Here is a 27200-nt window from a genome sequence, read left to right as displayed (position 1 = left end):
CGTTTCATATACTTTAATTGGGACTCATACGTCGACTCTTCTGTTCTCCAATGTGCTTGAAGCAGGGTGGTTACATGATGAGAAACACCCGTTCTTTATCCACCAGAGTAGCACCTGTTGTTAGTTTTCCCTTACCGTTAGTTTTCCCTTACCCATGATAGTCCCCATGATACGTAGCCTAGTCCAGCCATGGGCAACTTTGATGGCGCTGGCCTCAAATAATCTGAACTCATCATGAGGGCCCGCCATTACCCCCACCCGTCCCCCAAGTTATTTTGTTGTAATTCCATTTTGCAATGGGGTGTAGAGAAAATGCTGTGAGTTTAAAGCAAGTTTGCAGAAATTCTAAACATGTTGCCATAGGACGGAGAGAGATGTTTACAGTTGTTACTGTAATATTTGAGTGAAATTGACTAACAAAATCAATGGGGGAGTCCCCAGGTGGTAATTTGGCCATGATTACAAGTTTAAATAGCTGGCTACTAGACTAATTTACCAAGCTAAAACATGTTGGCTGACAGGGGCTAACTGAGTGTCTATCAGTGATTGAAATAACGAGAAAAACTGCTAATGTGCAAACGAATTTGAAATTGTACATTGTGTATTCCACTAGTCTAACTCGCAACCGTAAACAACAGACGGGAGGGGAGTTCCCGGGGGAAGTCCCCGTCCTAGTCATTACTGTTCTACCGAGTTCAACAGATGAGGCCACACCAGGTGACCAACCGACAGTGAAGCCTACGCGTTAGATAATCTTCGCGCAGGTCTGTGCTGTCCATGTGACTCTGGAGCGCGGTGTGTGTTTGTGTGCGTGTTATCCGCTTACAGGGGCTCTCAACGCAAAGCCCCTGTCATCTTGCTCGCGCTGCTGCTTGCTCATTCCCGATGTGCCAACTGGAGAGAGAAGAGAAGCGACGTTAGTTGTTTGAACCGTTAAGGGGAAAACGTTAGGAGAGCCATGGCGAACCCAGGACAAAAAGTGGTGCTAATCACCGGTTGCTCCTCCGGGATCGGACTGAGGATGGCGGTGATGCTCGCTAAGGACGAGAAACAGCGCTATCACGGTAAGAGAGTATCACGGTAAGAGAGTAACCTCCAGGGCCTTCAGCAAGTATTCACACACCCTTTGACTTGTTCCACATTTTGTGTTACAGCATTTAAAATGTATACCGTTTAGATTGTGTTACAGCATTTAAAATGTATACCGTTTAGATTGTGTTACAGCATTTAAAATGTATACCGTTTAGATTGTGTTACAGCATTTAAAATGTATACCGTTTAGATGTCAAGATCCCATAGTGTCAAAGTGGAATTATGGATTTTTAAATTGTTACAAATTAATACAAAAAAGTGAAAAGATGAAATGTTTTGGGTCAATAAGTGTTCAGCCCCTTTGTTACATCAACCCTAAATAAGTTCAGGAGTAAACATGTACTTAACAAGTCACATAATAAGTTCAGGAGTAAACATGTACTTAACAAGTCACATAAATAAGTTCAGGAGTAAACATGTACTTAACAAGTCACATAATAAGTTCAGGAGTAAACATGTACTTAACAAGTCACATAATAAGTTCAGGACTAAACATGTACTTAACAAGTCACATAATAAGTTCAGGACTAAACATGTACTTAACAAGTCACATAATAAGTTGCATGGACTCACTCTGTGTGCTATAACAGTGTTTAACATGATTTTTAAATAAATCCCTCATTACCTGTAAAGTGCCTCAGTCGAGCAGTGAATTTCAAACACAGATTCAACCACAAATGAACTCACCTTCAGCAGGACCATAACCGATACAAATGAACTCACCTTCAGCAGGACCATAACCGATACAAATGAACTCACCTTCAGCAGGACCATAACCGATACAAATGAACTCACCTTCAGCAGGACCATAACCGATACAAATGAACTCACCTTCAGCAGGACCATAACCGATACAAATGAACTCACCTTCAGCAGGACCATAACCGATACAAATGAACTCACCTTCAGCAGGACCATAACCGATACAAATGAACTCACCTTCAGCAGGACCATAACCGATACAAATGAACTCACCTTCAGCAGGACCATAACCGATACAAATGAACTCACCTTCAACAGGACCATAACCGATACAAATGAACTCACCTTCAGCAGGACCATAACCGATACAAATGAACTCACCTTCAGCAGGACCATAACCGATACAAATTAACTCACCTTCAGCAGGACCATAACCGATACAAATTAACTCACCTTCAGCAGGACCATAACCGATACAAATGAACTCACCTTCAGCAGGACCATAACCGATACAAATGAACTCACCTTCAGCAGGACCATAACCGATACAAATGAACTCACCTTCAGCAGGACCATAACCGATACAAATGAACTCACCTTCAGCAGGACCATAACCGATACAAATGAACTCACCTTCAGCAGGACCATAACCGATACAAATGAACTCACCTTCAGCAGGACCATAACCGATACAAATGAACTCACCTTCAGCAGGACCATAACCGATACAAATGAACTCACCTTCAGCAGGACCATAACCGATAGCCAAGGCCAAATCTACGCTGGGTTTGTTTCCCAAGAAGACAGGGAATGATGCTGAGTGGCTGAATCACAGTTTCCACTTAAACCTATGGCAAAACCTGAAAATGGTTGCCTAGCAATGATCATAAACCACTTTGACAGCCCTTGAAGAATTTAGAAAATAATAATGTGCAAATGTTGCACAATCCAGGCATGGAAAGCTCTTAGAGATTTACCCAGAAACCCTCACAGCTGTAATCGCTCTTAGAGATTTACCCAGAAACACTCACAGCTGTAATCGCTCTTAGAGATTTACCCAGAAACCCTCACAGCTGTAATCTCTCTTAGAGATTTACCCAGAAACACTCACAGCTGTAATCGCTCTTAGAGATTTACCCAGAAACACTCACAGCTGTAATCGCTCTTAGAGATTTACCCAGAAACACTCACAGCTGTAATCGCTCTTAGAGATTTACCCAGAAACCCTCACAGCTGTAATCGCTCTTAGAGATTTACCCAGAAACACTCACAGCTGTAATCGCTCTTAGAGATTTACCCAGAAACACTCACAGCTGTAATCGCTCTTAGAGATTTACCCAGAAACACTCACAGCTGTAATCGCTCTTAGAGATTTACCCAGAAACACTCACAGCTGTAATCGCTCTTAGAGATTTACCCAGAAACCCTCACAGCTGTAATCGCTCTTAGAGATTTGACAGAAACCCTCACAGCTGTAATCGCTCTTAGAGATTTACCCAGAAACCCTCACAGCTGTAATCGCTCTTAGAATTTACCCAGAAACCCTCACAGCTGTAATCGCTCTTAGAGATTTACCCAGAAACCCTCACAGCTGTAATCGCTCTTAGAGATTTACCAGAAACCCTCACAGCTGTAATCGCTCTTAGAGATTTACCCAGAAACCCTCACAGCTGTAATCGCTCTTAGAGATTTACCCAGAAACCCTCACAGCTGTAATCGCTCTTAGAGATTTGGCAAGAAACACTCACAGCTGTAATCGCTCTTAGAGATTTACCCAGAAACACTCACAGCTGTAATCGCTCTTAGAGATTTACCCAGAAACACTCACAGCTGTAATCGCTCTTAGAGATTTACCCAGAAACACTCACAGCTGTAATCGCTCTTAGAGATTTACCCAGAAACCCTCACAGCTGTAATCGCTCTTAGAGATTTACCCAGAAACCCTCACAGCTGTAATCGCTCTTAGAGATTTACCCAGAAACCCTCACAGCTGTAATCGCTCTTAGATTTACCCAGAAACCCTCACAGCTGTAATCGCTCTTAGAGATTTACCCAGAAACCCTCACAGCTGTAATCGCTCTTAGAGATTTACCCAGAAACCCTCACAGCTGTAATCGCTCTTAGAGATTTACCCAGAAACCCTCACAGCTGTAATCGCTCTTAGAGATTTACCCAGAAACCCTCACAGCTGTAATCGCTCTTAGAGATTTACCCAGAAACCCTCACAGCTGTAATCGCTCTTAGAGACTTACCCAGAAACCCTCACAGCTGTAATCGCTCTTAGAGATTTACCCAGAAACCCTCACAGCTGTAATCGCTCTTAGAGATTTACCCAGAAACCCTCACAGCTGTAATCGCTGCTAAAGATGCTTCGACAAAGTGTTGATCAGGGGAGAGAATAATTATGTAAATGAGATGTTTCTGTATTTAATTTTCGATAAATATGCAACATTTTTCTCAAAACATGTTTTCACTTTGTGACTATGGCATATTGTGTGTAGATGGGTGAGCGAGATTTTTTTTTAAAAGGCTGTAACACAGAAAAATGTGTGTGTGTGTGTGTGTGTGTGTGTGTGTGTGTGTGTGTGTGTGTGTGTGTGTGTGTGTGTGTGTGTGTGTGTGTGTGTGTGTGTGTGTGTGTGTGTGTGTGTGTGTGTGTGTCTGGTGTACAGCAGCCTAATGGTGACGATGCTGTTAGTAGGTTAAGTCCAAATAGTCAGATATATTGGAAAGGGAATAGGGTGCACTATGTAGGGAATAGGGTGGACTATGTAGGGAATAGGGTGGACTGTGTAGGGAATAGGGTGCACTATGTAGGGAATAGGCTGGACTATGTAGGGAATATGGTGGACTATGTAGGGAATAGGGTGGACTATGTAGGGAATAGGGTACACTGTGTAGGGAATAGGGTGGACTGTGTAGGGAATAGGGTGGACTATGTCGGGAATAGGGTGGACTATGTCGGGAATAGGGTGGACTATGTAGGGAATAGGGTGGACTGTGTAGGGAATAGGGTGGACTGTGTAGGGAATAGGGTGGACTGTGTAGGGAATAGGGTACAACAATACTGAATGAACACTTATTTTAACTTAATATAATACATCAATAAAATCTATTTAACCTCAAATAAATAATGAAACATGTTCAATTTGGTTTAAATAATGCAAAAACAAAGTGTTGGAGAAGAAAGTAAAAGTGCAATATGTGCCATGTAAGAAAGCTAACGTTTAAGTTCCTTGCTCAGAACATGAGAACATATGAAAGCTGGTGGTTCCTTTTAACATGAGTCTTCAATATTCCCAGGTAAGACGTTTTAGGTTGTAGTTATTATAGGAATTATAGGACTATTTCTCTCTATACGATTTGTATTTCATTAACCTTTGACTATTGGATGTTCTTATAGGCACTTCAGTATTGCCAGTGTAACAGTATAGCTTCCGTCCCTCTCCTCACCCCTACCTGGGCTCGAACCAGGAACACATCGACAACAGCCACCCTCGAAGCAGCGTTACCCATCGTTCCACAAAAGCCGCGGCCCTTGCAGAGCAAGGGGAACAACTACTCCAAGTCTCAGAGCGAATGATGATTGAAACGCTATTAGCGCGCACTCCACTAACTAGCTAGCCATTTCACATCAGTTACATCAGGCTAATCTCGGGAGTTGATAGGCTTGAAGTCATAAACAGCGCAATGCTTGAAGCATTGTGAGGAGCTGCTGGCAAAATGCACGAAAGTGCTGTTTGAATGAATGCTTACGAGCCGGCTGGTGCCTACCATCGCTCAGTGAGACTGCTCTATCAAATCATAGACTTTATTATAACATAATAACACCCAGAAATACGAGCCTTAGGTCATTAATATGGTAGAATCAGGAAACTATCATCTCGAAAACAAGACGTTTATTCTTTCAGTGAAATACGGAACCGTTCCGTATTTTATCTAACGGGTGGCATCCCTCAGTCTAAATATTCCTGTTACATTGCATAACCTTCAATGTTATGTCATAATTACGTAAAATTCTGGCAAATTAGTTCGCAACAAGCCAGGCAGCCCAAACTGCCCAAACTGCATATACCCTGACTCTGCGTGCAATGAACGCAAGAGAAGTGACACAATTTCACCTGGTTAATATTGACTGCTAACCTGGATTTCTTTTAGCTTAATATGCAGGTTTAGATATATATACCTGTGTATTGATTTAAAGAAAGGCCTTGATGTTTCTGGTTAGGTCCACGTAGGAGCAACAACAGTCCTTTTCCGCAAATGCCTCCGTATCGACTATATGCAACGCAGGACACGCTAGATAAACTAGTAATATCATCAACCATGTGTAGTTAACTAGTGATTATGATTGATTGATTGATTGTTTTTTATAAGATAAGTTTAATGCTAGCGAGCAACTTACCTTGGCTTACTGCATTCGCGTAACAGGCAGGCTCCTCGTGGAATGCAATGTAAGGCAGGTAGTTAGAGCGTTGGACTAGTGAACCGTTGAATTGAATCCCCGAGCTGACAAGGTAAATATCTGTCGTTCTGCCCCTGAACAAGGCAGTTAACCCACTGTTCCTAGACCAGTTAACCCACTGTTCCTAGACCAGTTAACCCACTGTTCCTAGACCAGTTAACCCACTGTTCCTAGACCAGTTAACCCACTGTTCCTAGACCAGTTAACCCACTGTTCCTAGACCAGTTAACCTACTGTTCCTAGACCAGTTAACCCACTGTTCCTAGACCAGTTAACCCACTGTTCCTAGACCAGTTAACCCACTGTTCCTAGACCAGTTAACCTACTGTTCCTAGACCAGTTAACCCACTGTTCCTAGACCAGTTAACCCACTGTTCCTAGACCAGTTAACCCACTGTTCCTAGACCAGTTAACCCACTGTTCCTAGACCAGTTAACCCACTGTTCCTAGACCAGTTAACCCACTGTTCCTAGACCAGTTAACCCACTGTTCCTAGACCAGTTAACCCACTGTTCCTAGACCAGTTAACCCACTGTTCCTAGACCAGTTAACCCACTGTTCCTAGACCAGTTAACCTACTGTTCCTAGACCAGTTAACCCACTGTTCCTAGACCAGTTAACCCACTGTTCCTAGACCAGTTAACCCACTGTTCCTAGACCAGTTAACCCACTGTTCCTAGACCAGTTAACCCACTGTTCCTAGACCAGTTAACCCACTGTTCCTAGACCAGTTAACCCACTGTTCCTAGACCAGTTAACCCACTGTTCCTAGACCAGTTAACCTACTGTTCCTAGACCAGTTAACCCACTGTTCCTAGACCAGTTAACCTACTGTTCCTAGACCAGTTAACCCACTGTTCATAGACCAGTTAACCCACTGTTCCTAGACCAGTTAACCCACTGTTCCTAGACCAGTTAACCCACTGTTCATAGACCAGTTAACCCACTGTTCCTAGACCAGTTAACCCACTGTTCCTAGACCAGTTAACCCACTGTTCCTAGACCAGTTAACCCACTGTTCCTAGACCAGTTAACCCACTGTTCCTAGACCAGTTAACCCACTGTTCCTAGACCAGTTAACCCACTGGTCCTAGACCAGTTAACCCACTGTTCCTAGACCAGTTAACCCACTGTTCCTAGACCAGTTAACCCACTGTTCCTAGACCAGTTAACCCACTGTTCCTAGACCAGTTAACCCACTGTTCCTAGACCAGTTAACCTACTGTTCCTAGACCAGTTAACCCACTGTTCCTAGGCCAGTTAACCCACTGTTCCTAGACCAGTTAACCCACTGTTCCTAGACCAGTTAACCCACTGTTCCTAGGCCAGTTAACCTACTGTTCCTAGACCAGTTAACCCACTGTTCCTAGACCAGTTAACCCACTGTTCCTAGACCAGTTAACCCACTGTTCATAGACCAGTTAACCCACTGTTCCTAGACCAGTTAACCCACTGTTCCTAGGCCGTCATTGTAAATCAGAATTTGTTCTTATCTGACTTGCCAAGTTAAATAAAGGTTTAAAAAATTAAAAAACGTCCAAATCGGTGTCCAAAACGACCCTAATTAATCAGATGAATCAGTCGACCTCTACAACATACATCACTTACATAGCAGGTTATAACACATAGCAGGTTATAACACATAGCAGGTTATAACACATAGCAGGTTATAACACATAGCAGGTTATAACACATAGCAGGTTACAACACATAGCAGGTTATAACACATAGCAGGTTATAACACATAGCAGGTTATAACACATAGCAGGTTACAACACATAGCAGGTTATAACACATAGCAGGTTACAACACATAGCAGGTTATAACACATAGCAGGTTACAACACATAGCAGGTTACAACACATAGCAGGTTATAACACATAGCAGGTTATAACACATAGCAGGTTATAACACATAGCAGGTTATAACACATAGCAGGTTACAACACATAGCAGGTTACAACACATAGCAGGTTATAACACATAGCAGGTTATAACACATAGCAGGTTATAACACATAGCAGGTTATAACACATAGCAGGTTATAACACATAGCAGGTTATAACACATAGCAGGTTATAACACATAGCATGGTTGTCTGTCTGCAGTCTGGGCTATGTAAGGCTCTGTGTACGTAAGAGTGTGTGCGTAAGAGTGTGTACGTAAGAGTGTGTCCGTAAGAGTGTGTCCGTAAGAGTGTGTACGTAAGAGTGTGTGCGTAAGAGTGTGTGCGTAAGAGTGTGTGCGTAAGAGTGTGTACGTAAGAGTGTGTACGTAAGAGTGTGTATAAGTGTGTACGTAAGAGTGTGTGCGTAAGAGTGTGTGCGTAAGAGTGTGTACGTAAGAGTGTGTACGTAAGAGTGTGTATGGAAGAGTGTGTACGTAAGAGTGTGTACGTAAGAGTGTGTGCGTAAGAGTGTGTGCGTAAGAGTGTGTACGTAAGAGTGTGTGTGTAAGAGTGTGTACGTAAGAGTGTGTGCGTAAGAGTGTGTACGTAAGAGTGTGTACGTAAGAGTGTGTGCGTAAGAGTGTGTGCGTAAGAGTGTGTGCGTAAGAGTGTGTACGTAAGAGTGTGTACGTAAGAGTGTGTGCGTAAGAGTGTGTGCGTAAGAGTGTGTACGTAAGAGTGTGTACGTAAGAGTGTGTGCGTAAGAGTGTGTACGTAAGAGTGTGTGCGTAAGAGTGTGTGCGTAAGAGTGTGTGTGTAAGAGTGTGTGCGTAAGAGTGTGTAAGTGTAAGAGTGTGTGCGTAAGAGTGTGTACGTAAGAGTGTGTGTGTAAGAGTGTGTACGTAAGAGTGTGTGTGTAAGAGTGTGTACGTAAGAGTGTGTATGTAAGAGTGTGTGCGTAAGAGTGTGTGCTAAGAGTGTGTGCGTAAGAGTGTGTGCGTAAGAGTGTGTATGTAAGAGTGTGTCTGCAGTCTGGGCTATGTAGGCTCTGTGTACGTAAGAGTGTGTCCGTAAGAGTGTGTGCCTAAGAGTGTGTGCGTAAGAGTGTGTATGTAAGAGTGTGTGCGTAAGAGTGTGTATGTAAGAGTGTGTCTGCAGTCTGGGCTATGTAAGGCTCTGTGTGCGTAAGAGTGTGTGCGTAAGAGTGTGTACGTAAGAGTGTGTGCGTAAGAGTGTGTGTGTGTAAGTTACACATCATGGTTATTATGTCTCATCCCTGCTTAACCTGAGACCAATCAGTAAGAGTAGTAGCATTACCACTGCTCTCAGTGTCCTAATGCCTGGTGGATAATACCTAAACCTCCAGGAGGGGCCCTGGCTGGGCCGCTTACTGCCCCACTTAGAGGCCTCATCCTGGGCCGCGGGCGAGCCAGAGGGTGGCGTGGGATGGGTATTCTTGGTGCTGTCGGGTGAGTGCTAACGCTAAGCTAGCCCCATAATAAGACCAGCCCACAGTGCCAGGGCTAAATCAGACAGCAGACACGTGAGGTACAGGTAGTTCAGGGCCGTCTGGCTGCTATCTATAGAACAGTAATAACACAGTGTTTCTCAATCAGACAGCAGACACATGAGGTACAGGTAGTTCAGGGCCGTCTGGCTGCTGTCTATAGAACAGTAATAACACAGTGTTTCTCAATCAGACAGCAGACACATGAGGTACAGGTAGTTCAGGGCCGTCTGGCTGCTGTCTATAGAACAGTAATAACACAGTGTTTCTCAATCAGACAGCAGACACATGAGGTACAGGTAGTTCAGGGCCGTCTGGCTGCTGTCTATAGAACAGTAATAACACAGTGTTTCTCAATCAGACAGCAGACACATGAGGTACAGGTAGTTCAGGGCCGTCTGGCTGCTGTCTATAGAACAGTAATAACACAGTGTTTCTCAATCAGACAGCAGACACATGAGGTACAGGTAGTTCAGGGCCGTCTGGCTGCTGTCTATAGAACAGTAATAACACAGTGTTTCTCAATCAGACAGCAGACACATGAGGTACAGGTAGTTCAGGGCCGTCTGGCTGCTGTCTATAGAACAGTAATAACACAGTGTTTCTCAATCAGACAGCAGACACATGAGGTACAGGTAGTTCAGGGCAACGTCTGGCTGCTATCTATAGAACAGTAATAACACAGTGTTTCTCAATCAGACAGCAGACACATGAGGTACAGGTAGTTCAGGGCCGTCTGGCTGCTGTCTATAGAACAGTAATAACACAGTGTTTCTCAATCAGACAGCAGACACATGAGGTACAGGTAGTTCAGGGCCGTCTGGCTGCTGTCTATAGAACAGTAATAACACAGTGTTTCTCAATCAGACAGCAGACACATGAGGTACAGGTAGTTCAGGGCCGTCTGGCTGCTGTCTATAGAACAGTAATAACACAGTGTTTCTCAATCAGACAGCAGACACATGAGGTACAGGTAGTTCAGGGCCGTCTGGCTGCTGTCTATAGAACAGTAATAACACAGTGTTTCTCAATCAGACAGCAGACACATGAGGTACAGGTAGTTCAGGGCCGTCTGGCTGCTGTCTATAGAACAGTAATAACACAGTGTTTCTCAATCAGACAGCAGACACATGAGGTACAGGTAGTAGTTCGGGCCGTCTGGCTGCTGTCTATAGAACAGAATAACACAGTGTTTCTCAATCAGACAGCAGACACATGAGGTACAGGTAGTTCAGGGCCGTCTGGCTGCTGTCTATAGAACAGAATAACACAGTGTTTCTCAATCAGACAGCAGACACATGAGGTACAGGTAGTTCAGGGCCGTCTGGCTGCTGTCTATAGAACAGTAATAACACAGTGTTTCTCAATCAGACAGCAGACACATGAGGTACAGGTAGTTCAGGGCCGTCTGGCTGCTGTCTATAGAACAGTAATAACACAGTGTTTCTCAATCAGACAGCAGACACATGAGGTACAGGTAGTTCAGGGCCGTCTGGCTGCTGTCTATAGAACAGTAATAACACAGTGTTTCTCAATCAGACAGCAGACACATGAGGTACAGGTAGTTCAGGGCCGTCTGGCTGCTGTCTATAGAACAGTAATAACACAGTGTTTCTCAATCAGACAGCAGACACATGAGGTACAGGTAGTTCAGGGCCGTCTGGCTGCTGTCTATAGAACAGTAATAACACAGTGTTTCTCAATCAGACAGCAGACACATGAGGTACAGGTAGTTCAGGGCCGTCTGGCTGCTGTCTATAGAACAGTAATAACACAGTGTTTCTCAATCAGACAGCAGACACATGAGGTACAGGTAGTTCAGGGCCGTCTGGCTGCTGTCTATAGAACAGTAATAACACAGTGTTTCTCAATCAGACAGCAGACACATGAGGTACAGGTAGTTCAGGGCCGTCTGGCTGCTGTCTATAGAACAGTAATAACACAGTGTTTCTCAATCAGACAGCAGACACATGAGGTACAGGTAGTTCAGGGCCGTCTGGCTGCTGTCTATAGAACAGTAATAACACAGTGTTTCTCAATCAGACAGCAGACACATGAGGTACAGGTAGTTCAGGGCCGTCTGGCTGCTGTTTATAGAACAGTAATAACACAGTGTTTCTCAATCAGACAGCAGACACATGAGGTACAGGTAGTTCAGGGCCGTCTGGCTGCTATCTATAGAACAGTAATAACACAGTGTTTCTCAATCAGACAGCAGACACATGAGGTACAGGTAGTTCAGGGCCGTCTGGCTGCTGTCTATAGAACAGTAATAACACAGTGTTTCTCAATCAGACAGCAGACACGTGAGGTACAGGTAGTTCAGGGCCGTCTGGCTGCTGTCTATAGAACAGTAATAACACAGTGTTTCTCAATCAGACAGCAGACACATGAGGTACAGGTAGTTCAGGGCCGTCTGGCTGCTGTCTATAGAACAGTAATAACACAGTGTTTCTCAATCAGACAGCAGACACATGAGGTACAGGTAGTTCAGGGCCGTCTGGCTGCTATCTATAGAACAGTAATAACACAGTGTTTCCTGGTTCTGAGGGTCAACATGTTTATGTTTTAATCATTAACACTATTCAGTTGAATCCCGCTGATCAACACATCGTTAAACCTTTCATTAGTGGAATCAGGTGTTACTCAGAACCATGTGGTTTATATTAACCTGTACAGGACCTGGACATATAGATGTATAGAGTAGTATAGGATAGTACAGGAACCATGTTGTATAAGGTAGGGATGTATATAGTAGTATAGGATATTATAGGATACTCAGAACCATGTGGTACACACAGTTAGATGTAGACCAGGGGTACGCAACCTGTGGTCCGCGGACTGGCGCCGGCCCCTGGGATGATACTGAGCGGTCCATCAGATAGTTAACTGACAGTGATTTAGTTATACGGGGCGGCAGGTACTGCCGGTTCGAATCCCGGGGTCTGACGAGACCCGGGAGTTGCTGGAATCAAATCCCAGATGCCATTGCCTGTCGTTGAGCCCTTGAGAAAGGCACATAAAACCCCCACAACTGCTCCACGGGCGCCCAGTGTGGCAGCCCCCTGCTCTAACCTCTCCAACCTGTATACAGGTGTCCTATCTTAATTTGATCACTCTGTTTTCGCAGAGAATTTTCCTGCACAGCTGAAAATTCTTAATTTGATATTTTTGGGGGGGGGCTTCTAAAGTTCGTCATTTCCACTGTAAAATCTCTGAATGTATCAACCCCTACAAACATGTCTATTAATCATAATCCACATAATAATTCAAATGTCCTGTTACTGCAGGATTGTTTTCCTGCTGTGAGAAACTAGTCAAATTAAAATGTAACATATTTGTGTGTCTTTCAGAGGGGTTGGGATCATTTGGCCTTGTATACAGATGGTGAATAAAAGGATCGCCATAATTTGATGTAGCTAAACGGTCCTTGGACATCAACTCATCCTACTTCCTTCTCTCTAACATTAAGGCTACCTGCCTATTACCTTCTCCCTGAATGAACTGTCATATGAACAGCATAATGTGCTACAAGTAGAGACCGACCTGGAAAAGGTCTCCATAAAGAAGGAGAGGGAGAAGGTCTCCATAAAGAAGGAGGGGGAGAAGGTCTCCATAAAGAAGGAGAGGGAGAAGGTCTCCATAAAGAAGGAGAGGGAGAAGGTCTCCATAAAGAAGGAGAGGGAGAAGGTCTCCATAAAGAAGGAGAGGGGAAGGTCTCCATAAAGAAGGAGAGGGAGAAGGTCTCCATAAAGAAGGAGAGGGGGAAGGTCTCCATAAAGAAGGAGAGGGAGAAGGTCTCCATAAAGAAGGAGAGGGGGAGGGAAAAGGTCTCCATAAAGAAGGAAAGGGATAAGGTCTCCATAAAGAGGGAGAAGGTCTCCATAAAGAAGGAGGGGGAAGGTCTCCATAAAGAAGGAGAGGGGGAAGGTCTCCATAAAGAAGGAGAGGGAGAAGGTCTCCATAAAGAAGGAGAGGGAGAAGGTCTCCATAAAGAAGGAGAGGGAGAAGGTCTCCATAAAGAAGGAGAGGGGAAGGTCTCCATAAAGAAGGAGAGGGAGAAGGTCTCCATAAAGAAGGAGAGGGGGAAGGTCTCCATAAAGAAGGAGAGGGAGAAGGTCTCCATAAAGAAGGAGAGGGAGAAGGTCTCCATAAAGAAGGAGAGGGAGAAGGTCTCCATAAAGAAGGAGAGGGGAAGGTCTCCATAAAGAAGGAGAGGGGAAGGTCTCCATAAAGAAGGAGAGGGGAAGGTCTCCATAAAGAAGGAGAGGGGGAAGGTCTCCATAAAGAAGGAGAGGGGGAAGGTCTCCATAAAGAAGGAGAGGGGGAGAGGGGGAGGTCTCCATAAAGAAGGAGAGGGAGAAGGTCTCCATAAAGAAGGAGAGGGGGAAGGTCTCCATAAAGAAGGAGAGGGGGAAGGTCTCCATAAAGAAGGAGAGGGAGAAGGTCTCCATAAAGAAGGAGAGGGAGAAGGTCTCCATAAAGAAGGAGAGGGAGAAGGTCTCCATAAAGAAGGAGAGGGGGAAGGTCTCCATAAAGAAGGAGAGGGAGGGAGAAGGTCTCCATAAAGAAGGAGAGGGAGAAGGTCTCCATAAAGAAGGAGAGGGGGAAGGTCTCCATAAAGAAGGAGAGGGGGAAGGTCTCCATAAAGAAGGAGAGGGAGAAGGTCTCCATAAAGAAGGAGAGGGGGAAGGTCTCCATAAAGAAGGAGAGGGGGAAGGTCTCCATAAAGAAGGAGAGGGGGAGGTCTCCATAAAGAAGGAGAGGGAGAAGGTCTCCATAAAGAAGGAGAGGGAAAAGGTCTCCATAAAGAAGGAGAGGGAGAAGGTCTCCATAAAGAAGGAGAGGGGGGAGGTCTCCATAAAGAAGGAGAGGGAGACGGTCTCCATAAAGAAGGAGAGGGGGAAGGTCTCCATAAAGAAGGAGAGGGGGAAGGTCTCCATAAAGAAGGAGAGGGGGAAGGTCTCCATAAAGAAGGAGAGGGAGAAGGTCTCCATAAAGAAGGAGAGGGGGAAGGTCTCCATAAAGAAGGAGAGGGGAAGGTCTCCATAAAGAAGGAGAGGGGGAAGGTCTCCATAAAGAAGGAGAGGGGGAAGGTCTCCATAAAGAAGGAGAGGGAGAAGGTCTCCATAAAGAAGGAGAGGGGGGTGGGAGAAGGTCTCCATAAAGAAGGAGGGGGAGGGAGAAGGTCTCCACAAAGAAGGAGAGGGGGAGGGAGAAGGTCTCCATAAAGAAGGAGAGGGGGAGAGGGGGAGGGAGAAGGTCTCCATTAAGAAAGACAGGGGGAGAGGGGGAGGGAGAAGGTCTCCATAAAGAAGGAGGGGGGGTCTCCACAAAGAAGGAGAGGGGGGGAGAAGGTCTCCATAAAGAAGGACAGGGGGAGAGGGGAGGGAGAAGGTCTCCATAAAGAAGGAAGGGGGGGGGGGTCTCCACAAACAAGGAGAGGGGGAGGGAGAAGGTCTCCATAAAGAAGGACAGGGGGAGAGGGGGAGGGAGAAGGAAGGAAAGGGGAGAGAGGTGAGAAATAGCTACAAAGATTAACAATAGCCAGCTAGAAAGTAAATTCAGTCCTTTGGGAATATGATTATTATTATTATTAATATCATAATGTCTTATAGAATGTGGCTTCCCCCCACTCTTTCCTCTCCTCACCTCTCAACATACACATTCCACACACACAATAGAAAACCCCACCCACACTCACACAAGTAATATAAACATTCCATACTCAAACATGCACTTACATGCAGGGTTTGTAACTTCTGTCTAACACCAATGTATTACACACACTTACGTGCTCAAACACACACACACACACACACACACACACACACACACACACACACACACACACACACACACACACACACACACACACACACACACACACACACACACACAGTGTAATTTCTGTTTACTCATTATCTGGTTTAATCCAGCGAACTCTGTTTGACCCTATTCTCTCTCTCGCCCTCTCTCTCACTCTGTACATCTCTCTCTCTCTCCCCCTCCCTCTCTCTCCCTCTCTCTCTCTCTCTCAAGAACTCTCTCTCTCTCTCTCTCTCTCTCTCTCTCTCTCTCTCTCTCTCTCTCTCTCTCTCTCTCTCTCTCTCTCTCTCTCCCCCCCTCTCTCCCCTCTCCTCTTTCTCTCCCTCCCAATCTCTCTCTCTCCCCTCTCCTCTCTCTCTCCCTCCCAATCTCTCTCTCCCCCTCTCTCTCTCTCTCTCTCTCTCTCTCTCTCTCTCTCTCTCTCTCTCTCCCCCTCTCTCCCTCTCTCCCACCCCTCTCTCCTCTTTCTCTCCCTCCCAATCTCTCTCTCTCCCCTCTCCTCTCTCTCTCCCTCCCAATCTCTCTCTCCCCCTCTCTCCCTCTCTCCTCCCACCCCTCTCCCCCTCTCCCTCTCTCTCCCCCCCCCCCCTCCTCTCTCTCCCTCCCCCTCTCTCTCTCCCTCTCCCACCCTGTCTCCCCCTCTCCTCTCTCTCTCCCACCCCCTCTCCCCTCTCCTCTCTCCTCTCCCCTCTCTCTCTCTCTCTCCCCACCCCACCTCTCTCTCCCCTCTCCTCTCCCTCTCTCTCTCTCTCTCTCTCTCCCACCCCACCTCTCCCCTCTCCCCTCTCCTCTCTCTCTCTCTCTCTCCCACCCCACCTCTCCCCTCTCCTCTCTCTCCAGTCATTGCCACCATGCGAGACCTGAAGCGTAAAGACAAGCTGGTGGAGGCAGCAGGTGATGCGTACGGGAAGAGCCTCTCTCTAGCTGTGTTGGACGTGTGTACGGACGAGTCAGTCAAACAGTGTATCGACGGAATCAAGGACAGACATGTCGACGTACTCAGTAAGGAACAAGCTACTATTACACAGTACTCAGTAAGGAACAAGCTACTATTACACAGTACTCAGTAAGGAACAAGCTACTATTACACAGTACTCAGTAAGGAACAAGCTACTATTACACAGTACTCAGTAAGGAACAAGCTACTATTACACAGTACTCAGTAAGGAACAAGCTACTATTACACAGTACTCAGGAAGGAACAAGCTACTATTACACAGTACTCAGTAAGGAACAAGCTACTATTACACAGTACTCAGTAAGGAACAAGCTACTATTACACAGTACTCAGTAAGGAACAAGCTACTATTACACAGTACTCAGTAAGGAACAAGCTACTATTACACAGTACTCAGGAAGGAACAAGCTACTATTACACAGTACTCAGTAAGGAACAAGCTACTATTACACAGTACTCAGGAAGGAACAAGCTACTATTACACAGTACTCAGGAAGGAACAAGCTACTATTACACAGTACTCAGGAAGGAACAAGCTACTATTACACAGTACTCAGTAAGGAACAAGCTACTATTACACAGTACTCAGGAAGGAACAAGCTACTATTACACAGTACTCAGGAAGGAACAAGCTACTATTACACAGTACTCAGTAAGGAACAAGCTACTATTACACAGTACTCAGGAAGGAACAAGCTACTATTACACAGTACTCAGGAAGGAACAAGCTACTATTACACAGTACTCAGGAAGGAACAAGCTACTATTACACAGTACTCAGTAAGGAACAAACTACTATTACACAGTACTCAGGAAGGAACAAGCTACTATTACACAGTACTCAGTAAGGAACAAGCTACTATTACACAGTACTCAGTAAGGAACAAGCTACTATTACACAGTACTCAGTAAGGAACAAGCTACTATTACACAGTACTCAGTAAGGAACAAGCTACTATTACACAGTACTCAGGAAGGAACAAGCTACTATTACACAGTACTCAGGAAGGAACAAGCTACTATTACACAGTACTCAGTAAGGAACAAGCTACTATTACACAGTACTCAGTAAGGAACAACCTGTGTGATCTATGGACTTCTCTGAAGGCGTCCCAAATGGCACCCTATTCTCTATGTACTCTCAACTATACTACTATTACACAGTACTCAGGAAGGAACAACTTTTGTTTTTGTGAGGCAAGACAACACTTCTGTCAAAACAAAACAGACAACAGGATTTGAAAATCAACAAAAATCTAGAAACCAGATCCATCTAGGAGCCATCTAGGAGCCATCTAGGAGCCATCTAGGATCCATCTAGGAGCCATCTAGGAGCCATCTAGGAGCCATCTAGGAGCCATCTAGGTGCCATCTAGGAGCCATCTAGGTGCCATCTAGGAGCCATCTAGGTGCCATCTAGGAGCCATCTAGGAGCCATCTAGGTGCCATCTAGGAGCCATCTAGGTGCCATCTAGGAGCCATCTAGGTGCCATCTAGGAGCCATCTAGGTGCCATCTAGGAGCCATCTAGGTGCCATCTAGGAGCCATCTAGGAGCCATCTAGGTGCCATCTAGGTGCCATCTAGGTGCCATCTAGGAGCCATCTAGGTGCCATCTAGGTGCCATCTAGGAGCCATCTAGGTGCCATCTAGGTGCCATCTAGGAGCCATCTAGGTGCCATCTAGGTGCCATCTAGGAGCCATCTAGGAGCCATCTAGGAGCCATCTAGGTGCCATCTAGGAGCCATCTAGGTGCCATCTAGGTGCCATCTAGGTGCCATCTAGGAGCCATCTAGGAGCCATCTAGGTGCCATCTAGGTGCCATCTAGGAGCCATCTAGGTGCCATCTAGGTGCCATCTAGGAGCCATCTAGGTGCCATCTAGGTGCCATCTAGGAGCCATCTAGGTGCCATCTAGGAGCCATCTAGGAGCCATCTAGGAGCCATCTAGGTGCCATCTAGGAGCCATCTAGGTGCCATCTAGGTGCCATCTAGGTGCCATCTAGGAGCCATCTAGGAGCCATCTAGGTGCCATCTAGGTGCCATCTAGGTGCCATCTAGGAGCCATCTAGGAGCCATCTAGGTGCCATCTAGGAGCCATCTAGGAGCCATCTAGGTGCCATCTAGGAGCCATCTAGGTGCCATCTAGGAGCCATCTAGGAGCCATCTAGGAGCCATCTAGGAGCCATCTAGGTGCCATCTAGGAGCCATCTAGGTGCCATCTAGGAGCCATCTAGGAGCCATCTAGGAGCCATCTAGGAGCCATCTAGGTGCCATCTAGGTGCCATCTAGGAGCCATCTAGGAGCCATCTAGGAGCCATCTAGGTGCCATCTAGGAGCCATCTAGGAGCCATCTAGGTGCCATCTAGGTGCCATCTAGGAGCCATCTAGGTGCCATCTAGGACACTGTCAAGGTATAAAATACTATGTACTGGTGTAGGTTCTCAACTATACAACACACATCTCCCTCCATCCTGACTTTAACCATTAGGGATAAACCATGCAAAACTGACCTCAGTTCAGATCATAGTTAATTGAGAGACTGGAGAGGCCACAGTAAAACTGACCTCAGTTCAGATCATAGTTAATTGAGAGACTGGAGAGGCCACAGTAAAACTGACCTCAGTTCAGATCATAGTTAATTGAGAGACTGGAGAGGCCACAGTAAAACTGACCTCAGTTCAGATCATAGTTAATTGAGAGACTGGAGAGGCCACAGTAAAACTGCCCTCAGTTCAGATCATAGTTCATTGAGAGGCTGGAGAGGCCACAGTAAAACTGACCTCAGTTCAGATCATAGTTAATTGAGAGACTGGAGAGGCCACAGTAAAACTGACCTCAGTTCAGATCATGGGAGACTGGGCTAAAGCCTGGTTATAACTCAGTGTAGTGGGAGACTGGGCTAAAGCCTGGTTATAACTCAGTGTAGTGGGAGACTGGGCTAAAGCCTGGTTATAACTCAGTGTAGTGGGAGACTGGGCTAAAGCCTGGTTATAACTCAGTGTAGTGGGAGACTGGGCTAAAGCCTGGTTATAACTGGTTATAACTCAAAGTGGTTATAACTCAGTGTAGTGAGAGACTGGGCTAAAGCCTGGTTCATAACTCAGTGTAGTGAGAGACTGGGCTAAAGCCTGGTTATAACTCAGTGTAGTGAGAGACTGGGCTAAAGCCTGGTTATAACTCAGTGTAGTGGGAGACTGGGCTAAAGCCTGGTTATAACTCAGTGTAGTGAGAGACTGGGATAAAGCCTCTCAGTGTAGTGAGAGACTGGGCTAAAGCCTGGTTATAACTCAGTGTAGTGAGAGACTGGGCTAAAGCCTGGTTATAACTCAGTGTAGTGAGAGACTGGGCCTAAAGACTGGGCTAAAGCCTGGTTATAACTCAGTGTAGTGAGAGACTGGGCTAAAGCCTGGTTATAACTCAGTGTAGTGAGAGACTGGGCTAAAGCCTGGTTATAACTCAGTGTAGTGAGAGACTGGGCTAAAGCCTGGTTATAACTCAGTGTAGTGAGAGACTGGGCTAAAGCCTGGTTATAACTCAGTGTAGTGAGAGACTGGGCTAAAGCCTGGTTATAACTCAGTGTAGTGAGAGACTGGGCTAAAGCCTGGTTATAACTCAGTGTAGTGAAGACTGGGCTAAAGCCTGGTTATAACTCAGTGTAGTGAGAGACTGGGCTAAAGCCTGGTTATAACTCAGTGTAGTGAGAGACTGGGCTAAAGCCTGGTTATAACTCAGTGTAGTGAGAGACTGGGCTAAAGCCTGGTAAAGCCTATAACTCAGTGTAGTGAGAGACTGGGCTAAAGCCTGGTTATAACTCAGTGTAGTGATGGGCTAAAGCCTGGTATAACTCAGTGTAGTGAGAGACTGGGATAAAGCCTGGTTATAACTCAGTGTAGTGAGAGACTGGGCTAAAGCCTGGTTATAACTCAGTGTAGTGAGAGACTGGTTATAACTCAGTGTAGTGAGAGACTGGGCTAAAGCCTGGTTATAACTCAGTGTAGTGAGAGACTGGGCTAAAGCCTGGTTATAACTCAGTGTAGTGGGAGACTGGGCCTGGTAAACTCAGTGTAGTGAGAGACCTAAAGCCTGGTTATAACTCAGTGTAGTGAGAGACTGGGCTAAAGTGTAGTGAGAGACTGGGCTAAAGCTGGTTATAACTCAGTGTAGTGAGAGACTGGGCTAAAGCCTGGTTATAACTCAGTGTAGTGAGACTGGGCTAAAGCCTGGTTACTAAAGTGTAGTGGGAGACCTGGTTATAACTCAGTGTAGTGAGAGACTGGGCTAAAGCCTGGTTATAACTCAGTGTAGTGAGAGACTGGGCTAAAGCCTGGTTATAACTCAGTGTAGTGAGAGACTGGGCTAAAGCCTGGTTATAACTCAGTGTAGTGAGAGACTGGGCTAAAGCCTGGTTATAACTCAGTGTAGTGAGAGACTGGGCTAAAGCCTGGTTATAACTCAGTGTAGTGGGAGACTCAGGTAGTGAGAGACTGGGCTAAAGCCTGGTTATAACTCAGTGTAGTGAGAGACTGGGCTAAAGCCTGGTTATAACTCAGTGTAGTGAGAGACTGGGCTAAAGCCTGGTTATAACTCAGTGTAGTGAGAGACTGGGCTAAAGCCTGGTTATAACTCAGTGTAGTGAGAGACTGGGCTAAAGCCTGGTTATAACTCAGTGTAGTGAGAGACTGGGCTACAAGCCTGGTTATAACTCAGTGTAGTGAAGCCTGGTTATAACTCAGTGTAGTGAGAGACTGGGCTAAAGCCTGGTTATAACTCAGTGTAGTGAGAGACTGGGCTAAAGCCTGGTTATAACTCAGTGTAGTGAGAGACTGGGCTAAAGCCTGGTTATAACTCAGTGTAGTGAGAGACTGGGCTAAAGCCTGGTTATAACTCAGTGTAGTGAGAGACTGGGCTAAAGCCTGGTTATAACTCAGTGTAGTGAGAGACTGGGCTAAAGCCTGGTTATAACTCAGTGTAGTGAGAGACTGGGCTAAAGCCTGGTCATAACTCAGTGTAGTGAGAGACTGGGCTAAAGCCTGGTTATCTCAGTGTAGTGGGAGACTGGGCAAAGCCTGGTTATAACTCAGTGTAGTGAGAGACTGGGCCATAAAGCCTGGTTATAACTCAGTGTAGTGAGAGACTGGGCTAAAGCCTGGTTATAACTCAGTGTAGTGAGAGACTGGGCTAAAGCCTGGTTATAACTCAGTGTAGTGAGAGACTGGGATAAAGCCTGGTTATAACTCAGTGTAGTGGTTATAACCAGTGTAGACTGGGCTAAAGCCTGGTTATAACTCAGTGTAGTGGCCACTGGGAAAAGCCTGGTTATAACTCAGTGTAGTGAGAGACTGGGCTAAAGCCTGGTTATAACTCAGTGTAGTGAGAGACTGGGATAAAGCCTGGTTATAACTCAGTGTAGTGGGAGACTGGGCAAAGCCTGGTTATAACTCAGTGTAGTGAGAGACTGGGATAAAGCCTGGTTATAACTCAGTGTAGTGAGAGACTGGGTAAAGCCTGGTTATAACTCAGTGTAGTGAGAGACTGGGCTAAAGCCTGGTTATAACTCAGTGTAGTGATTGGGATAAAGCCTGGTTATAACTCAGTGTAGTGGGAGACTGGGATAAAGCCTGGTTATAACTCAGTGTAAAGACTGGGCTAAAGCCTGGTTATAACTCAGTGTAGTGAGAGACTGGGATAAAGCCTGGTTATAACTCAGTAAAGACTGCCCTGGTTATATCTCAGTGTAGTGAGAGACTGGGATAAAGCCTGGTTATAACTCAGTAAGACTGGGATAAAGCCTGGTTATAACTCAGTGTAGTGAGAGACTGGGCTAAAGCCTGGTTATAACTCAGTTAGTGAGAGACTGGGCTAAAGCCTGGTTATAACTCAGTGTAGTGAGAGACTGGGCTAAAGCCTGGTTATAACTCAGTGTAGTGAGAGACTGGGGCTAAAGCCTGGTTATAACTCAGTGTAGTGAGAGACTGGGATAAAGCCTGGTTATAACTCAGTGTATGACAACTGGGTGAGAGACTAATAAAGCCTGGTTATAACTCAGTGTAGTGAGAGACTGGGCTAAAGCCTGGTTATAACTCAGTGTAGTGAGAGACTGGGCTAAAGCCTGGTTATAACTCAGTGTAGTGAGAGACTGGGCTAAAGCCTGGTTATAACTCAGTGTAGTGAGAGACTGGGCTAAAGCCTGGTTATAACTCAGTGTAGTGAGAGACTGGGATAAAGCCTGGTTATAACTCAGTGTAGTGGGAGACTGGGCTAAAGCCTGGTTATAACTCAGTGTAGTGAGAGACTGGGATAAAGCCTGTTATAACTCAGTGTAGTGAGAGACTGGGATAAAGCCTGGTTATAACTCAGTGTAGTGAGAGACTGGGCAAGACTGGGCTAAAGCCTGGTTATAACTCAGTGTAGTGGAGACTGGGCTAAAGCCTGGTTATAACTCAGTGTAGTGAGAGACTGGGCTAAAGCCTGGTTATAACTCAGTGTAGTGAGAGACTGGGCTAAAGCCTGGTTATAACTCAGTGTAGTGGCACTGGGCTAAAGCCTGGTTATAACTCAGTGTAGTGAGAGACTGGGCTGCCTGGTTATAACTAAAGGTCTGGTTATAACTCAGTGTAGTGAGAGACTGGGCTAAAGCCTGGTTATAACTCAGTGTAGTGAGAGACTGGGCTAAAGCCTGGTTATAACTCAGTGTAGTGAGAGACTGGGAAAAGTGTTAGTGTAGTGAGAGACTGGGATAAAGCCTGGTTATAACTCAGTGTAGTGAGAGACTGGCAAAGCCTGGTTATAACTCAGTGTAGTGAGAGACTGGGCTAAAGCCTGGTTATAACTCAGTGTAGTGAGAGACTGGGATAAAGCCTGTCCTAGGTGGCAATAACTCAGTGTAGTGAAGACTGGGCTAAAGCCTGGTTATAACTCAGTGTAGTGAGAGACTGGGCATAACTCAGTGTAGTGAGAGACTGGGCTAAAGCCTGGTTATAACTCAGTGTAGTGAGAGACTGGGCTAAAGCCTGGTTATAACTCAGTGTAGTGAGAGACTGGGATAAAGGTTATAACCTGGTGGCAAAGGTCAGTGTAGTGAGAGACTGGGCTAAAGCCTGGTTATAACTCAGTGTAGTGAGCAGACTGGGCTAAAGCCTGGTTATAACTCAGTGTAGTGAGAGACTGGGCTAAAGCCTGGTTATAACTCAGTGTAGTGAGAGACTGGGATAAAGCCTGGTTATAACTCAGTGTAGTGAGAGACTGGGATAAAGCCTGGTTATAACTCAGTGTAGTGAGAGACTGGGCTAAAGCCTGGTTATAACTCAGTGTAGTGAGAGACTGGGCTGGGGTTATAACTCAGTGTAGTGAGAGACTGGGCTCAGTGTAGTGAGAGACTGGGCTAAAGCCTGGTTATAACTCAGTGTAGTGAGAGACTGGGATAAAGCCTGGTTATAACTCAGTGTAGTGAGAGACTGGGCTAAAGCCTGGTTATAACTCAGTGTAGTGAGAGACTGGTTATAACTCAGTGTAGTGAGAGACTGGGCTAGGGTTGGTTATAACTCAGTGTAGTGAGAGACTGGGCTAAAGCCTGGTTATAACTCAGTGTAGTGAGAGACTGGGCTAAAGCCTGGTTATAACTCAGTGTAGTGAGAGACTGGGATAAAGCCTGGTTATAACTCAGTGTAGTGAGAGACTGGGCTAAAGCCTGGTTATAACTCAGTGTAGTGAGAGACTGGGCCTAAACTCAGTGTAGCCTGGTTATAACTCAGTGTAGTGAGAGACTGGGCTAAAGCCTGGTTATAACTCAGTGTAGTGAGAGACTGGGCTAAAGCCTGGTTATAACTCAGTGTAGTGACTCAGCCTGTATAACTCAGTGTAGTGAGACTGGGCTAAAGCCTGGTTATAACTCAGTGTAGTGAGAGACTGGGCTAAAGCCTGGTTATAACTCAGTGTAGTGAGAGACTGGGCTAAAGCCTGGTTATAACTCAGTGTAGTGAGAGACTGGGCTAAAGCCTGGTTATAACTCAGTGTAGTGAGAGACTGGGATAAAGCCTGGTTATAACTCAGTGTAGTGAGAGACTGGGCTAAAGCCTGGTTATAACTCAGTGTAGTGAGAGACTGGGCTAAAGCCTGGTTATAACTCAGTGTAGTGAGAGACTGGGCTAAAGCCTGGTTATAACTCAGTGTAGTGAGAGACAGTGTCAGTGTAGAGACTGGGCTAAAGCCTGGTTATAACTCAGTGTAGTGAGAGACTGGGCTAAAGCCTGGTTATAACTCAGTGTAGTGAGAGACTGGGCTAAAGCCTGGTTATAACTCAGTGTAGTGAGAGACTGGGCTAAAGCCTGGTTATAACTCAGTGTAGTGAGAGACTGGGCTAAAGCCTGGTTATAACTCAGTGTAGTGAGAGACTGGGATAAAGCCTGGTAACTATAAGCCTGGTATAACTCAGTGTAGTGAGACTGGGCTAAAGCCTGGTTATAACTCAGTGTAGTGAGAGACTGGGCTAAAGCCTGGTTATAACTCAGTGTAGTGAGAGACTGGGATAAAGCCTGGTTATAACTCAGTGTAGTGAGCCTGGTTATAACTCAGTGAGAGACTGGGATAAAGCCTGGTTATAACTCAGTGTAGTGAGAGACTGGGCTAAAGCCTGGTTATAACTCAGTGTAGTGAGAGACTGGGCTAAAGCCTGGTTATAACTCAGTGTAGTGAGAGACTGCCTGGTTATAACTCAGTGTAGTGAGAGACTGGGCTAAAGCCTGGTTATAACTCAGTGTAGTGAGAGACTGGGCTAAAGCCTGGTTATAACTCAGTGTAGTGAGAGACTGGGCTAAAGCCTGGTTATAACTCAGTGTAGTGAGAGACTGGGCTAAAGCCTGGTTATAACTCAGTGTAGTGAGAGACTGGGCTAAAGCCTGGTTATAACTCAGTGTAGTGAGAGACTGGGCTAAAGCCTGGTTATAACTCAGTGTAGTGAGAGACTGGGCTAAAGCCTGGTTATAACTCAGTGTAGTGAGAGACTGGGCTAAAGCCTGGTTATAACTCAGTGTAGTGAGAGACTGGGCTAAAGCCTGGTTATAACTCAGTGTAGTGAGAGACTGGGCTAAAGCCTGGTTATAACTCAGTGTAGTGAGAGACTGGGATAAAGCCTGGTTATAACTCAGTGTAGTGAGAGACTGGGATAAAGCCTGGTTATAACTCAGTGTAGTGAGAGACTGGGCTAAAGCCTGGTTATAACTCAGTGTAGTGAGAGACTGGGCTAAAGCCTGGTTATAACTCAGTGTAGTGAGAGACTGGGCTAAAGCCTGGTTATAACTCAGTGTAGTGAGAGACTGGGCTAAAGCCTGGTTATAACTCAGTGTAGTGAGAGACTGGGCTAAAGCCTGGTTATAACTCAGTGTAGTGAGAGACTGGGCTAAAGCCTGGTTATAACTCAGTGTAGTGAGAGACTGGGATAAAGCCTGGTTATAACTCAGTGTAGTGAGAGACTGGGGTTATAAAGCCCTGGTTATAACTCAGTGTAGTGAGAGACTGGGCTAAAGCCTGGTTATAACTCAGTGTAGTGAGAGACTGGGCTAAAGCCTGGTTATAACTCAGTGTAGTGGGAGACTGGGCTAAAGCCTGGTTATAACTCAGTGTAGTGAGAGACTGGGCTAAAGCCTGGTTATAACTCAGTGTAGTGAGAGACTGGGATAAAGCCTGGTTATAACTCAGTGTAGTGAGAGACTGGGCTAAAGCCTGGTTATAACTCAGTGTAGTGAGAGACTGGGCTAAAGCCTGGTTATAACTCAGTGTAGTGAGAGACTGGGCTAAAGCCTGGTTATAACTCAGTGTAGTGAGAGACTGGGCTAAAGCCTGGTTATAACTCAGTGTAGTGAGAGACTGGGCTAAAGCCTGGTTATAACTCAGTGTAGTGAGAGACTGGGATAAAGCCTGGTTATAACTCAGTGTAGTGAGAGACTGGGATAAAGCCTGGTTATAACTCAGTGTAGTGAGAGACTGGGCTAAAGCCTGGTTATAACTCAGTGTAGTGAGAGACTGGGCTAAAGCCTGGTTATAACTCAGTGTAGTGAGAGACTGGGATAAAGCCTGGTTATAACTCAGTGTAGTGAGAGACTGGGATAAAGCCTTGGGTTATAACTCAGTGTAGTGAGAGGCCGGGATAAAGCCTTGGGTTATACTGCCACCCGGTGGTGACTATTGGAACACAACTGAAGAGACGAGAGTGCTCTGATCACCTATGTGAACAGGGGTGTCACGCTTTCCTTCTGGTTTCCCTATTCCTTCCTCTCTCTTCTCCCTCCCCCTCTCTACCTATTTTCTCTCTCTCCTCCCCCCTCCTTCTCCCTCTCACCTCTCTCTCCCACTCCTTCTCTCTTCCACTCCCTCCCACCTCTCTCTCCCTCCTCCTCCTTCCGCCTCTCCCTCCTCCTTCCTTCCTTCCTTCCTCCCACCTCTCCTTTCCTCCTCCTCCCTCTCACCTCTCTCCCCCTCCTTCTCCCATCCTCCGCCCTCCCTCCGCCACTCCCTCCTCTCCTTTCCTCCTCCTCCCTCTCACCTCTCTCCTTCTCCCATCCACTCCCTCCACCTCTCTCCTCCTTCTCCCATTCTCCTCCCACATCTCTCTCCAACCTCCCATCGACTCCCTCCCACCCCACCTCTCTCTCTCCCACCTCTCTCCCCCCTCCTTCTCCCATCCACTCCCTCTCACCTCTCCCCCCTCCTTCTCCCATCCACTCCCTCTCACCTCTCTCCCCTCCTTCTCCCATTCTCCTCCCTCC

General features: G+C 46.0%; 1 protein-coding gene, 1 long non-coding RNA gene and 1 pseudogene across 7 annotated transcripts; 1 reads left to right on the top strand and 2 right to left on the bottom strand.

The window, feature by feature from the left end:
* The first annotated feature begins 287 nt into the window (after positions 1–287).
* LOC127931981 (retinol dehydrogenase 8-like) overlaps positions 288–27200 on the top strand; it is a 30992-nt pseudogene continuing 4079 nt past the window's right edge.
* On the bottom strand, positions 1396–2753 carry LOC127932593 (uncharacterized). Of its 4 annotated transcripts, XM_052528596.1 has the most exons (3): positions 2248–2753; positions 2140–2175; positions 1396–2103 (listed from the first exon to the last, which is right to left on the bottom strand). In XM_052528596.1, the coding sequence occupies exons 1-3, from the start codon at positions 2548–2550 to the stop codon at positions 1714–1716; spliced, it is 729 nt and encodes a 242-aa protein (XP_052384556.1). In that variant the 5' UTR covers positions 2551–2753; the 3' UTR covers positions 1396–1713. The 4 variants fall into 4 exon arrangements, with proteins under 4 accessions (XP_052384556.1, XP_052384557.1, XP_052384558.1 ...); XM_052528597.1 differs by lacking the exon at positions 2140–2175; XM_052528598.1 differs by lacking the exon at positions 2140–2175 and having other exon boundaries at positions 2284–2753.
* On the bottom strand, positions 6325–7702 carry LOC127932594 (uncharacterized). 3 transcript variants are annotated; one of them, XR_008146145.1, is made up of 4 exons: positions 7617–7702; positions 7295–7478; positions 6674–6834; positions 6325–6489 (listed from the first exon to the last, which is right to left on the bottom strand). It is a non-coding gene; the product is annotated as an uncharacterized LOC127932594 (long non-coding RNA). The 3 variants fall into 3 exon arrangements; XR_008146144.1 differs by lacking the exon at positions 7617–7702 and having other exon boundaries at positions 6651–6834; positions 7295–7610; XR_008146143.1 differs by lacking the exon at positions 7617–7702 and having other exon boundaries at positions 7295–7610.

Source organism: Oncorhynchus keta, chromosome 10, assembly GCF_023373465.1.
Source record: "Oncorhynchus keta strain PuntledgeMale-10-30-2019 chromosome 10, Oket_V2, whole genome shotgun sequence".
Taxonomy (NCBI): domain Eukaryota; kingdom Metazoa; phylum Chordata; class Actinopteri; order Salmoniformes; family Salmonidae; genus Oncorhynchus; species Oncorhynchus keta.
The sequence above is the reverse complement of the archived record's forward strand: the minus strand, read 5'-3'. Positions and strand labels throughout refer to the sequence as shown.